General features: G+C 32.6%; 1 protein-coding gene and 3 long non-coding RNA genes across 4 annotated transcripts; 1 reads left to right on the top strand and 3 right to left on the bottom strand.

The window, feature by feature from the left end:
- Positions 1-2823: 2823 nt before the first annotated feature.
- Positions 2824-6198, bottom strand: LOC107003186. Its single transcript, XR_001454629.2, has 2 exons — positions 5916-6198; positions 2824-3193 (listed from the first exon to the last, which is right to left on the bottom strand). It is a non-coding gene; the product is annotated as an uncharacterized LOC107003186 (long non-coding RNA).
- A 1890-nt stretch (positions 6199-8088) lies between these two features.
- LOC114074784 lies at positions 8089-8407 on the top strand. The gene is made up of 2 exons (XR_003575058.1): positions 8089-8175; positions 8250-8407. It is a non-coding gene; the product is annotated as an uncharacterized LOC114074784 (long non-coding RNA).
- A 465-nt stretch (positions 8408-8872) lies between these two features.
- On the bottom strand, positions 8873-9551 carry LOC107004330. Its single transcript, XM_027912761.1, has 2 exons — positions 9282-9551; positions 8873-9192 (listed from the first exon to the last, which is right to left on the bottom strand). The coding sequence occupies exons 1-2, from the start codon at positions 9504-9506 to the stop codon at positions 8938-8940; spliced, it is 480 nt and encodes a 159-aa protein (XP_027768562.1). The 5' UTR covers positions 9507-9551; the 3' UTR covers positions 8873-8937.
- A 1180-nt stretch (positions 9552-10731) lies between these two features.
- Positions 10732-11104, bottom strand: LOC107004350. Its single transcript, XR_001454722.2, has 2 exons — positions 10912-11104; positions 10732-10824 (listed from the first exon to the last, which is right to left on the bottom strand). It is a non-coding gene; the product is annotated as an uncharacterized LOC107004350 (long non-coding RNA).
- Between the last annotated feature and the right edge of the window lie 4519 nt (positions 11105-15623).

Genomic DNA, 15623 nt, shown 5'->3' with positions numbered 1-15623 from the left:
AACGGACCGTCGTGGACTCCGTCGTCCCATACTTGATGCAATTCTTCTACTGCTTTCTTCGTTCCCCTCGACGGCAGGTATGACGGACCGTCACAAGCACAACGGTCCGTCGAGGGTCTTCGTTCCAAAATACTTCAACTCTCGGAATTTGGGTACTGGGATCACTTCTCTGAACTTCACGACGAACCTGCAGGACGGACCGTCATAGCCATGACGGACCGTCACAAGCTTCGTAATCCCACACTTGGTCAGACTTCCCCATCTTCCTTCAGCAGCTGCACTACGTTGCCACCTACGGACCGTCACAAGCACGACGGACCGTCATAAGCTCCGTAGGTGGTCTCTTCTGCATTTTTCCGCTCAAAATCTCCGCATTCAGCCTTGGACAGATTTCCTGCAAAACAAAGAGAAACTTATATCAAAATTAGCACAAAAAGGCTTTCGGACACACTAAACTTAAGGAAAAAGTATTAATTATACCGTGAAACCACGGTATATCAGAAAGAAGATAAATTTAGTCGCTGTCAATGTCCAAAGACTGAATTGGAACTTAAGAAAATGAATGATATTCCTTATGCATCAATAGTTGGGAGTCTAATGTATGCCCAGACATGTACGAGACTACATCAGTTTTGTTGTTGGAATGTTGGGTCGTTATCAATGTATTCAATGAATGGATCACTAGAAAAATGCGAAGAAAGTATTGCGATACTTTCAAGGAACTAAATATCATATGCTCACATATAGAAGATCAGATCATCTTGATGTGATTGGATATTCAGATTAATATTATGTTGGTTATGTGGATACACAAAAATCAACATTTGGGTATTTGTTCCTATTAGCTAGAGGAGCAATATCATGGAAGAGTGTGAAACAGTCTGTTATAGTTGCATCCACTATGGAAGCTGATTTTGCGGCATGCTTTGAGTCCACAATTCAGCTAATTGGCTGAGGAACTTTATTTCAAGACTTGGAATAGTCGACAGTATTTCCAAGCCGCTAAAAATATATTGTGACAATACTGCTGCAGTCTTCTCCTCTAAAAATATAAGTATTCTAGGGGTGCCAAACAAATGGAATTGAAATACTTTTCAATTAAAGAAGAAGTCCAAAAACATAAAGTGACAATTGAATATATTAACACCAAACATATGATTGTTAATCCTTTGACGAAAGGATTACCGCCCGAAACATTTGTTGAACATGTTGAATGAATGGGTCTTATTAATATCAATGAATGACTTTATGTAAATATTATATTATGTTTATACAATTGACACTATGAGCTCAACTATATATATTTTTCTGTTATTACCTGTTTTCTCTTGTGTACGTTATGTTGAGAATGATGATTGCATGTTTTGTTTTAGATAAAGATATTCTAAGCGTTATGGTGTACCCATTATGTATTTCAAAGGTTGTGTTAGGCAATAGACTAATAATGTAGTGCATGGAAGGGACTATGCCAAATAAAGTGGTGTATGAGCGCCATGACTCGTATTAGTTGATTTACTTAATAACAACAAATAAAGTTGAATTTAGTATATGTGCACATTGTAATTGAAATGTTTATTAAATCATTAAGTAAATGATATTACGTGTGCCAAGTGGGAGAATGTTAGTTTTATAGTCCACGTGTGTTAGTTTTTATGGCTCACGTCAATATTATTTTGGTTTAATATTTAACTAATGGCTCACATCAATATTATTTTGGCTGAATATTTAATTACTAACTAAATTCAAATTCTAATTGGATAAGTAGAGAAGTTACTTACATGTGTGGGAAAGTGGGGAAGTTACCCCAACTACCGATTAATTCTTTCATTTTAGTCATTACCTCTTCCAACTATCCATTAAGTGGGGAGGTTACTTGGTAGTTTTAAAACTACTAATTATCTCCACTACTCACCATGATTTAAAGGTGGGAATGATGTAAAACGCACGCTATTTAAAGGATCCTCTCTTTGCCATAAAGATATAGTCTTATTCATCAAAGCTATTTATAAAGTATAAGGCAAGAGAGATAAACAACTTCTGAAGGACCAAAAGAAAAGACTTTCGCTCAATCAAGTCAAGAATAATAATGGTTGATTCAGGTATATATTATTGACTGAATTATTATAGTAATACATTTATGTTAAAATCATATAGTTCTACGATTCTAAATTAATTAATAGGATTTCTGAATGCTTAGATTGTTTATATTTTCAGAATCATTAAAATCCTTGTGGTATCAACTTTGATCAACTTCGTTGGAGGGCCTAACTACCCCTGCCTTACCTTCCACACACATAGTGTCCTAGAAGGTGTGTAGCGTCTCTGCTTAATGTTCAAGAGACACTAGAATATTACTAGGGAGGTTTTGGACTAAAAGAAAATATAGGCTCTTAATTAGACCCTCTAAACATTAGGTGAAACAATTTGGACGAGAACTTAGCTCATAATCATGTCATTGACCTCTAGGTTAGGTTATTTAGCGTGCTTGCAAATACAATAAAAGTTGAATATATCATGTGATGTGTGTATCATACAATCACTTAAGCAGGCAGCACAACAATATATTAATTAATAAAGGGAAAGGGGGTTGATTTAGTCCGAACTTTAATAAATGGTACGTCTGTGCCCTCTGTTATACTTTGCTTCCACATAATCCCCTTCCATCAAATTATACGTACATATATACCCCTCTCAATAACGGACCCCTAATCTTTTACAGGTGTCTTAATCCTATTGAACTACCCGTTTGACCTTTTTTTGAACCCATAATCCAACTATCTGCCCCATAACCCAATACCCACCCAATTTCCTCTAAAATAATCCTAATTAAAAGACCCAAATCAACAGGTCCCCAAATATTTATGCATGCATCAAAGTCCAATACAAATCTGCAGGTGAAGAAATGGTGGGAATATTTTTACATAGATCTTCCTGTGAATGTGAAACTAACCTTTTAAAATAAACATCATCTATTGCTCTAGAAATAACCAATTGACTATTAACCTTAGCTACGTCGCCCTACTTAGAAACATGTCCTCCTGCAGTCTCCACTCGAGACCTCTCATCATCCTTATCTGGATGGTGATCTCCAGTTAGTTCCTTAGTAATTAGAAAGGGCCACTGTTCAGGAGATGCCAACTTAAAGCTTTGGAAGTTCTTCACAGGTTCGAAAATTCCATATCCTCTTGTTTGCCTATACAACCTCAATAAATTAGCTGTAAGCAAAAAAGGATTAATATAATTATCTTCGCTAACAGTCCACACACTGAAAGAATTCACCTCAATGGACTTAATCCAAGTTTAGAGGATATTCCTTTGCTCACTAAGAAACTCATACATTATCTAAAATATGAGTTGGTTATAAGGACATTATTATATATAACATATGAGTATAGAGCATGAAGATTATTACTAGATATAGATCCCAAAACAAGGACTATTCTAACCTTAAGACTCTTCATACGATTCAAATTCTTCATAGCATAAAAAAATCCTTGGAATCTCCAATATTGACAACGAAAATTTGATTTTCTAACATTAAAATAATTGTGCCAGAACCAAAATTTGAGTCTGAAATTGGCTAGATATTCGGTTATGGGGCAGATAGTTAGTTTATGGGTTAAAAAAAAGGGTCAAACGGATAGTTCAATAGGATCAAGACATGTATAAAAATTAGGGGTCCATTAGTAAGAGGGGTATATGTGTACTTATAATTGGACGGCAGGGGCTTATGTGGACGCAAAGTATAATGGAGAGTATAAACGCACCTTTTATTAAGGTTCGGGGGGTAAATCCGTCCTTTTCCCATTAATAAAAGTGAAAAAAGTTATGACGTAGTGCAACATTTATTATTTTAGTTGATTTTAATTGGCCAATATATTATTTATAATGCAAAAACTAAAATATTTCAGGTAGGATTTAATTAGGACAACTAACCTTAATTTCAAAAAGGTTCTGATTATCATTAAATAATAAATCACATTAAGCGTAAAATTAGTATGAAAAACGCATATAAATCAATGAGCAATATTTAATCGGGGCAGATCAATTTTAAAATAAATTAACATTCAAAAATATTAAGAGCACCAATAGATTAACATGCTACAATTTTATTATCAATCTTATTAGTGAAACTCCTATAGGCATGATTTCTAAGTGAAAATATGTCATTATTAAGACTGATTATTAACATGCTACAATTAACTCAAGACTTGATTGATTAACATGTTGAATCTAATTCATCAAATCCTACAGACATTGTTTTCTAGTCGAAGAATAAGATAATTATTATTCAACACACATACACGATTTTCTAAGTGAAGTGTAAGAAAATAATTATTCAACCTATATTCAAGACTTGATTCATTGACATACTACAATTCTACAATCATTCTTATTAATGAAAATCATATATGCATGATTTCTAAGTGAAAATATATCATTATTAAGACTAGTTATTCACATACTAAAATTAATTCAAGACTCGATTGATCAACATGTTGAATCTTATTCATAAATCCTACGGACATGATTTTCTAGGCGAAGAATAAGACAAAAATTATTTAACCTATATGCATGGTTTCGACACCAAATAATATATGAAAATTAGTAGTTTCTATACGCACGGTTTCAATCTCATGAAACGGATTATTAAGTACTTAATCAAATTCGGAAAAATAAAATCCTACAAGCATTGTATCTAGACTTGTTACATATATAAGAGCCATTAGGCGAACAATTACTCAATTTTAACACGCTGACAAGATTAACCTATTTTAGACAAAGATCTTTGCATACGAAAGCATGAATAATATCACATAGGCATGTTTTCTAATTTTAGCATGGGGTGCAAAACTTAATTTATTACATGCTGATTTTTAGAATAAAAGTAGAACGAAATTACAGACGAACGAACACTTGATTTTAGCTCAATTATTATAGCACATTTACCCGATTTTATTGCTAAGTGATACAAATAGATTTTTATAACAATGCAACGTAAAACAACATAAAACAAAATAGTTAGCAAGTATATCCCGTCCAGCCTTAGACTATCCCCCAAATATTTCATTTAGATACTAGAGAGAGTTTTTGCTAATTGCTAGAATGTGTGAGTGTTGAGTCATGGAAATAATGATAATAAAGGTGTGATTTTATAGTAAATAGGGGCACAACCACAAGGAAAAAGAATGAATTAAGCCCATTACACTTTTTTCCTTATTAAGAAGGAAGCAAAATCAGTCAACGCTTCTTTAATTAGGAGAAACTTACCAAGTCTAGAGCATGTAAAAGTCTTTAAACTTATATAAGGCAGGAGGGAACAATATCAATATTATATAAAGTTCATGTAATTAAGAATTTGTATTCAATTAATTAAGGCAATGAGGTAATAATTAATGGTAACCAAGATAACATAAGATTATTTAAGGGAGCAAATAATTACCGACCAAGTAAGGGTCAAAACATACAATTTTAAGACTAATTCATAGAAAGTAAAGTTACTAAACAGGAATATAGATATAAAAGATTCCACATATACCATGAAAAGGAAAAGAATTGGATATGTTTTTCCTCTTAAACAAAGGAGCAAAAAAATAGCGAAATTTTTCATTTTTCCTTAAGCGAATACAATCTTTAAATAAATAGTATGTAAGAATTAGCTCATCTTTAAATAAGGTAACTACTATCAATTAACAAAAAAAACCAAAATAATTCAGTTAACTTTACCTTTCACAAGAACCACAAAATATATTCATAGCTCGATTTGTAGCGAGATTATGACATCTATTCTATTACCATATAGATCAAGAAGCATATCAAGGCAATGAAATTCAACATAGAAATCACGAGCAGATCGAGAAATAACAATTAAGAATATTAGGAGATGAATAATAATTAACTCAAAAAGGACAAACCTAGATGGATCGGTTAAAGATCAGTCTTTTGACCAGCTTGAATCTTTGAGAAACTCCGGCCGGAGCTCGCTGATGCTGATAGATGGTCTTGATACAGCTTCTGTCTCAGCTGGATTTGCCGGAATAGGAAAGAGGATAAGAGAGAGAGGCGAAAGGCCAACGGAGGAGACCAGTATCCGCTGGCCTAGGGGGTGTGGCCTCTAGTCAGCGCCAAAATGGAGGGAGGAGAGAGTTACAGTTCTTCTCGTGTTGAAGAGGAAGAATGAAAATAAAATTAGGCTATGGGTATTTTATGTTGAAATAATAAAGAATGGTTGGTAAATCCTGATCGTTGGATCTATGAAAATAAACGGCAAGGATAGGATCTAAAATTTACACAAGTGAAGAACAGTCAAGATTGATCTATTTGATTATTGGTTGGATTTGGAATGGCTATAATTGAAACAAAGTTTTCTAGAATTGAAATGTAAAGGTGGATACAATTGAAACGCAAAATTAATAGGATAGACTATGAATTAAATAAATTAGAATAGAATAGGCTAAAATTTAGAAGATTAATGAAGTGCTATTCCATTAATAAAATACAACAAATATTAACATATCTTCATGAAAATTAAACACATCTATGTTTTAAAAAATCAAAGTAATTATTTCGAGACTAAATATTGATAAATATAATTATAAGATTACTTATAAAAATAAATATAGTTTTTTTTATTTCTTTAAAAAATGATGGATACTAAAATATATAATTTTTTAGAGAGGATCAATTTAAATTTTAAACCCAAAAAATTGTTAAAACTACGTATTTAATGGAATAGCACTTCTGAAAGGGTTATAGGCCGATCAAAATTGGGTTTCAACAGCTGCCCCTTGGTTGCTTGAGAATGAAGGTTAAATTGTTGGGCAACCAACATTGGCCTAGTAGCCAATTTTGTCCGAATGATAAGAGATGTCAGTGGGGTCAATTGAAACGTTATAGGGTTGGAAAGGGTTACGACCGAGATATTGGCATTATGTTGCTTTCATATCTCTAGTATTATGAGAATCGGGTCTTGTGTAGTTTTAGATTTAGGAAAAAATGAAGCTCCCAAAATTTAAACAACGCTACAATATTTAAATTGGAATGAAAGCGGCTTGAATGGATAAGATTAAAGTAGCGAGAGAGAACGACACAGCGATTTACAGTTTAAGCAAAGGATCAGATGAAAAACGTTGAATACGAGAAGAAAAGAATTGAGAGGGTCTTTGATACATGTAATCATAGTGGCCTTCTCTTTAAAAAGTAAACAAGAACAGTGAACTCCTCCTAAAAGAGTTAAATATTCATATCAGTAGATCCTTACTCGAGGGATATCAATACCAATATACTAGTTCCACATCGCACTAGCAAGGGCTTTATTAGAAATCAGTAACGACAAGATGCATCAGGTCTAACGATCCCGTCGCGACCTACAGGACTCATCAAGGTCTACTCCCATTTATATTTTTCTTATAATCAATAGAAGCATTTAAAAATCGAATAGAGCATTTAAAAATTATCAAATCATAAAATTTTAAAGTTAACATTCACCTGTCAAAATACTATTTTTGAAATAAGTGTAAAACCTTTTCAGTAACAGAAATCATATCTTTTAAAAATGAGATCATGTCAAATAATCTTTTCAGTATCATATCCAGTAAGAGACTTGCCTCACATGAAAGTTCAAAACGTTTAGTAACACATTTACTTTATAAACCATGTGAAAATCATGCAAATTATTAAGCAAATTATGGTAAGATTACTACTCATGGTACTTGTGTTGAAACACCAAAATCTTAACTTGAATGGTCTGTATGAATTCCTTTGGTCAAGCTATAAACGCATTCATAACAATTTCGTGCTAACTCCTTCGTTTAGGTAATTCATACTACATTAACAAAAACTCATCCCTAGAGATTTCATTAACATATTGGTGCTCTCTTTTTGACGACTTCATCATCTTCCTCAAAAAAATAAGGTAGGAATTCGTCTTTTATCTTTTAATGTCCAGTAGAAACGTTAATTTGAAGTTTTTTTATGGTTGAATTTCTTCTCAATTTTGTGGTTAGTTTTTGATTGAAAATGTCAAATGCAATGTTGAATCGTATTTGTAATGATGAGAATGATCCGATGTTGTGAGTGAAACTACGATGCAAACATGGTGACTTACTATCAATGCAAACTTCATGGTCGGAGCATAACCCAGCTCGAAGATTTTGGTCTTGTCCACGCTATCGTGTATGTTTACTAATTCTTTTATGGAGATCTTTTGTTTATGTATTTTTCTTTAATTTGTGTTTTGCGTATTTTAGGATGATGCGTGCAACTTCTTTAGATGGAGGGATCGAGAAGAAGTTGATATACGATCCAAGTACGTTATTCCGAGATTAGCAAAGAGAATTAAGGAGTTGGAAGAAATATTGACATCTTATGAAAGTCGTGTTGAAAGTAACCAAGTCATGATGAAGGAGAAAAAGAAGGGCAAATGCTGTAACTTGAAGCTAATCGTCTTGATCATTATTGTGTGTTTTCTATGTTAAGTCTAACCAAGAATGTGAAGGATGGAAGTTGTAGGTGTGTGCAACCAAAATTGACATAGACATGTTTAGTTACTTTCAAATTTTTGAAATTGTAGGTGTGTGTACCTAGAAGCTAATTGTAGGTGTGTGTAACTTGAAAGATAGAATTTGTTGAATGTTCAAGTTATTGTTGTTCTTCGTTGTCGAAATTGTTATGATTTGAATAATTAGTTAATGTATTTGGTTCTCTGATCTATATTATCGTGGCACCTATTTGAGAAGCTTCACAAATATGTCAATTACAATTAAAAAGGCAATAACAAAATTGACAAAAAGAAGACTCCATAATCGAGTTTGATTCCAACCATTCAAGTTTATTTGGTTACACCCAAAACTGAGTTTGTTTCCAATAAAAAACAACACAAATATATGCATAGTTAAATTTTGTTTGTCAAAATGAACAAGACAACATCAAAATGCCCTACTTCCATGGCACAGAAGTTTTACTACTTGAAGTTGTTTGGCCTTGGCTATTAGCAGCATTAGCAGCAGCTACAGACCTAGTTTTGATAACCTTTTCAGCCCTCATTCTTTCCAGGTTGCTACTGGTAATAGTTGTCTTCCCCTTCCATTTGAATCCACGTACTGGTGTGTAGCCAATATCACCAGTGACAACATCAGCCCTCTTTGTAACTTTTGTACCAGTATTGATGACTCTTCTACTTGACAATCCAGGCTGCTTAGTCAAATAAATACACACTCAAATATTAGACAATTAGGTTTGCAATGACAATTGTATACTTGCATTGATAGTTGTAAACTTACATTGAGAGTTGTAAATCCATCTTCAGCTTGGTATATGCCAACACCCACCATTCTTGGCCTTTTAAAAGGTCTTGTTTGTCCTCCACTAGTGTCCTCATGTTCTACTGGTCTCTTCCCTCTTCCTAGGCCTCCTCTACTGCAGTTTGCTTCAGAACTAGTTTGACTATGTTGAGTCATTCCTTTTCCTCTACTTAGTCCTTCATTCACATTTCTTTCTTGAGCCATTTCTCTTCCTAATCCTGCTCCTCTACCTGTACCTCCACCTCTACCTCTACCTCTACCATTTACATTCTATACTTTGAAATCAAAATATTAAAGCATATCTATATTATCTAACAATGATATAATAATTAGATATATTACCTCTGTGTTTGTAACATTTTCATGTGATTGAGCTGGAACACCTCTGCCACTTGCTCTTCCTCTTGTTGCTCTTTCTGTGCCTTTTCCTCTACCACTTTCAGTAGCCTGTATATTAATATATCAATACATATACATCTACATATAACATACATTTGAGAGTAACAAATAAAAGTACCTGTGTATGAGAAGATGGTTCAGATGACTGACTTGGACCAGTACTTCTTGCCTGAGAACATGGATCAGTTGATCGACTTAGATCAGCTTGGTTTCTTGTAGGACATCCTCTTTTATTGTGTCCTTGTGTGCCACATTTGCTACAAGTCATTACGGCACCTCTTTTGCTCAACTTTCCAGTTTTTCTGCTTTCATCTGCTTCCTTTTTTCTAACCTTAACTGGTCTTCCAGGCAACTTTCTGATCTTTGGTGGCTTTACAATTGGATTATTTGAGGTTGACCACATTTTCATGTTATTCATTGGCTGAATAAAATCGGCATATGTGCTGAGGTAGGTTTCCTTGCTATAACATCTAGCCACATAATGGATTGGTTCCAAGTTTTTGTAATGAAGGGCAGCAACACAAGGAGGACAAGGAATTCCCCTGAGCTGCCAGGATCTGCAACTACACCTCCTATAAACAATGTCCACAGTGTGTGTAAATGCATGGTGTTTAATCTGAAAACCTCTTTCTCCATTCCAAGTCAAGTTACATTGCATAAACTTCTGAATGTTTTCTTGCAAAATCTTCAAAGACATAGGAGATATATCAGTGATTCAAGTGTTTGAGAACTCTCTCAAATCAACAATTCTTTTCATCATCTTCACCCTTATCTCCTCAAGAATTGTAATGATGGTTTTATACCTTGCAAACACTATCCAAGCATTAAATCTTTCTGCCATATTGTTGTCCACAACATCACATTTGCTATATTCTTCAAAATACTTCTTGCACCATGTATTCAAATTGTACCATAAAAGATTATCCAAACCTTCTTGTCCTAATTTCCTCATTGTCTCTATATTGTCCTTCATCTCAGTTTCAAATGTGGATTTAGCAATCCTCCAAAACACTCTTCTTCTTTCAACTCCTTTCCAATTTTTTGACCAATTTGCAAGAACATGTCTTGCACATTTTCTATGTTCAACAAGTGGCAATAAAGTATCCACAGCAATTTCTAGTCCCTAACAAACCAACATAAAAGAAAAAGAAATAAATTAAAGTGCAAAACTCAACAACAATAAAATAGTAAGATGGATATCAGTAATTACCTTTTGCATATCACTAATGATGGATAGTTGATGCCCTTCTCCAAGTTCAAGATCATTCTTCACTAGTTCAAGAAATCATGTCCAGGTATACTGATTCTCAACCTCAACAACTGCCCAAGCAATAGGGAGCATTTGGTTGTTTCCATCTCTACAAACTGCCACTAACAACTGGCCTTTACACACACCTTTGAGAAAACACACATCAAAATCAATCAACCTTCTAGCACCTCCAAAAAATGCTTTCTTTAAAGCATTGAAGCAAACATAAAATCCTTCAAAAAATTTCTGCCCAGTTTCAGAATCTTCTCCAACCTTCACTACACAAGTACTACCTGGATTACTCCTTAATATTTCATCTCTATAATAAAAAAATCCTACCATACTCCACAATGTGATCACCCATGATCTCTTGTAACACTCTAGTCCTAGCTCTTCTCACTGTTGTCCTACCAACATTAATATCCAACTCCTTTCTAATAATGTCCTGCAACAAGACAATGCTGATGTTTGGCTGTTGAGTTATTCTTTCTTTGTATTTGGTGGCCAAAAACTTTGAGTTGCACAGGTAGTTATGAGTTGATGTCAAACATTTATGGATAGGGTTGTATGTTTTAACAATGAAATCTCCACTAGTTTTATCCTTACTTGCACACAACAACCAAGGACAACTCTCTTTACAACATCTCACTCTAACTCTGCCAGGCTCATTTACATATTTTTCAATTTGAATATGTTCTTGGATTGCATATCTTGTCACTGCCACTCTAAATTCTTCAACAGTTCCAAAAACCAGTCCTAATTCCCAAACAATCTTTTCAGCAGTTGTATCAAACACAACTCTATTTGGGGTTTTCTTCCTCCTAACAGGTTTATGCACTACTTGATCAACCTCTTCACCATCTATTTCAAAGCTAGGAACTTCATCACTTAGATAATAAGGTTCATCACCTCCTAGCTTACCAACTAAGCTTTCCCTAATACCATTATTTGTCTCATCATACCCTATATCTGGACCTTTCTCATTAACATTAATCTGATCTGAAGTAGTTCCCCTACTTCTCCTTTGTGACCTTTTGAAATGCCTCTTGGTTGCCCTTATATCTACATACTCTTGATGAACATCACTGTCAACCTCAGTATCTTCACTAGTATCCCCTTCAGATCCTGATTCATATTCCACTTCATCATCAGTTGGATCATCATCTATTATAGGATAATCAGATGAAGGAGGAGGCACAATAGAAGGAGATGGTGGAGGCACAGTAGAAGACTGAGCTTCAAATGGAGTGCTGGAAGTTTCAGAAGGACCAGTTGTAGGGATGGAAGGAAAAGTAGAAGTAGGAGGCTGATTATTAGGGTTAGAAGTCTCACTAAAAGATTCCTCACCTACCCCACTTTCAGTCACATGGGGGACAAACTCCAATTCAAGTGGGGCCTGATTAGCTTCACTAACCCCATGAAAAACATACACCTTCACTGTATCCCCATCATTCACCATATTGAAAAGGTCAAATATAACCTTATCATTATCAACAAGGACCAATAACCCATCCCACTTGATGAAAAAATCACAATCTATTGTATATCCTAGTTCCTTTATGTAGTCCCTCAACTCAAAATAAGACATCCTATCAACATCTACATCTAAGAATTCTGTCACATGCCCCCCAATATATTTAGGTGGTGGACCAAAATCTATTTCCCCCCCATGATACCATCTTAAAGTTATAAGAGTAAAAGTCATCCTGAAAAATCATGTAACAACAACAAACACAATTCAAACACACATTTCAATAACTAACTCTAACAAGTTGTACACAACAAACATAATCACTAACAAACAACAACAACAGAAACACTAACTAACAAAAGTAGAAAAAAGCACTAACATTAAGCTTTAACAGTACTAACAGAACAAAAACACTAACAATAGCAGTTGTTAGTGTACAAATTGAAGTCTACAAATGTATAAGAGACAAATAATAAGATTCGAACTAAGTGGATATCATCTAACCCCAACCTAAAACACAATCACAAAACCCTAATCACTAACAGTTGCACTAAGTTAATAACACAATACCCTACACTAACTAAGTCGATTACCCAACATACTCAAAAATATCCTAACAATGGCAACTGTAGGAGGTCGATTCTAACACTTCTACACTATAATAATCCATAAAATCAAAATAATCGAAAAAGTGAAGATTTTAGAAACCTAACCTGTTAGACCTTCAATCTCCAAGAATCTTCACAAACACACATCAACAACGATCAACAATGATCAACAACAAGATTGTCAACAACAACACTATCGTCAACAGCAACACTGTGTATTTCGTTTGATTTTTTAGGGAAAAGTTGAGAAATGAAATGAAAAGGAGTTCACAAATTTTCTTTAAAAAAAAGGGTCGGGTCGGGTTACCTAGAGAGTGAGCAACACGCGCATTACATAGATGACGGAATGAGTAAAAATGGTCAATTTACAACGATATATAGTTGTTTAGTGGTGTGATAGGACACTTTAAAAGTTTAGGTGTCTTTATGCAAATATGGAACAACTTCAATGGTGTCTTTATGTCTTTTCTCTTTTTTTGTTATCATTGAAGTTCCAGCATTGGTGCTGTTCTATAAGGGTCTTTAAACTTTTTTTAATCTTAGTTTTTGATCTTTAATAGTAATTGGGCCCGCGCTTTGTGCGGTTAGGATATTCTTGTTCAAAATTTATTATAATGGAACTTTCATTGTATTTTGATGTTATAGTTTTTATATAAATTCGTTTTTAAGAGTATAGAGGTTATTCAATTCTAGTTTACAATTTTTTATATTAAAAGAATAGGCAAAATTACAAATCATAACACTATTTTCTCCTAGTTGACATAATTGTATAATAACACTATCAATTAATTTCAAAATATTAAATTTTTTTAAAAAAATATATATATACATAACTAATGTGTTTATTAAGATCAAAGGTCCCATAACCATATGATCATATATTATTATAAGTGGGAAGCTTTCAACTTCAAAGTTGAATTACTATTTTGTCCCTATACTAAATTAAAATATTATATATCTAATTAATTAACTATTAAATAGTTACATCTTTTTTTTTTCCTTTTCATAATATTACCTCTTTTATTGTTCATATCTAATTCAATTTAATTTAAAAGGTCCTTAATAGTCTATTTAAGAAATATTGCAAATTTATCACCCTTTAGTATCCGATTAGAATTTGTATAGTTGCAAAGACAAAAGATTCATTTTTATATACATTTTTCCCCATAATAGAAATTTTCCCATCATAATTTCTTTGGGAATATCAATTAGTACCACATTATCAAAAAATTACTATTCATTATGAGTGCATTTACCTTGGTGATTTTACTTTTTTTCGCTCATTCATGCGTTATATTAACTAATCCAAAAGAGATGATTTTTCTATTAAATATTTTTATATTACAAATCAGATATATGTTTAAAAAGATAATTTCATTTAATAATATCTATTTAATTAATTAACCATACTCATCAAAAGTTGAAAATAAAAGTATGTTTTTCATTAACTTTTAAAGTAATATTAATAGAATTTTAACCAAAATACATTGAATCTGAATATAGAAAGTTGTTACATATTTCCACATTTATTGAAAGTTTTAGTTTCTTAGTTATTACTTTAATTAAAATGTTTAATTCCTCTCATCTTCCATGGAATCATGACCTTTTCATATTCTTTGAAGGATTCTATAAATTTGAAAAAAAAATTATATTATTCAATCACATAGTCAAATGATCTATCAAACAAAGTAAAAATCATCTTATTAGTTCTATATTCATAACTTCAACAAGCTTTTCGTAGTCATGCATTCATATCCATTTTCTACTTTTGGGATTCAGTTACAAAATAATATTGAGTTTTGATTTTAAGAGTTATATTGATTCATCGTGGAAATGTTGGAGACAAAACATATAATGACCCTTCTTTCGATTTCGATAATGTCTTTATTTTAGTATAAAGAATAGCCGAAAACAATATTTATGTATAAATATTTTTAATAATTTTTCAATTTATATGATGAAACTTCTTTCAAAGTCGGTAGTATCATTATTTATGTATTTTTTTTACTAATATTCCTTAGTTATCTTGCTCAAATGATCCTTCTTTTTGTCTGTGCATATATTTGCACATTATTTACTGATTTATATTTTATTATAATTTTTTTCGGTTGTAATTATTTTCGTCTTTTAATAGATTTTTTGGTGATGATCTCTTGTATAAAGTGAACAAAAAATATAAGTTCACTTCACCTTTGTATTTCATCATCTTATAATTTCTATAAATTTATGTAAAATCAATTTATTGGTCATTTTTTCCCTCATTAACATGGTAAATATATATTTATTCATTATGTCTTCAATAATTTTGTTCGATATGTTTGCATCCATTCTTAATTATCTTAATTAGTTTTCAACATTTTTTTATTTTGCAAACAAATAACCAAAATTAAATGAAAAGAATTGATTAACATTATTATTTTTGCATAAAATAACATATACAAAAGAATTATATAATTGATAAATTATCAACATTAGATTAGGCCTATTCGAATTTGTATAACAATAAAGAATAAACGTGCAACGCACGTTTCTGAAACTAGTATATCAATAAGTAATATGTAGTCGTTATATGTTTTACAATTAACATGCAATCT

Source organism: Solanum pennellii, chromosome 11 (genome assembly GCF_001406875.1).
Source record: "Solanum pennellii chromosome 11, SPENNV200".
NCBI lineage: Eukaryota > Viridiplantae > Streptophyta > Magnoliopsida > Solanales > Solanaceae > Solanum > Solanum pennellii.
Note: the sequence above shows the minus strand (reverse complement) of the source record. Positions and strands in the feature narration are given on the sequence as shown.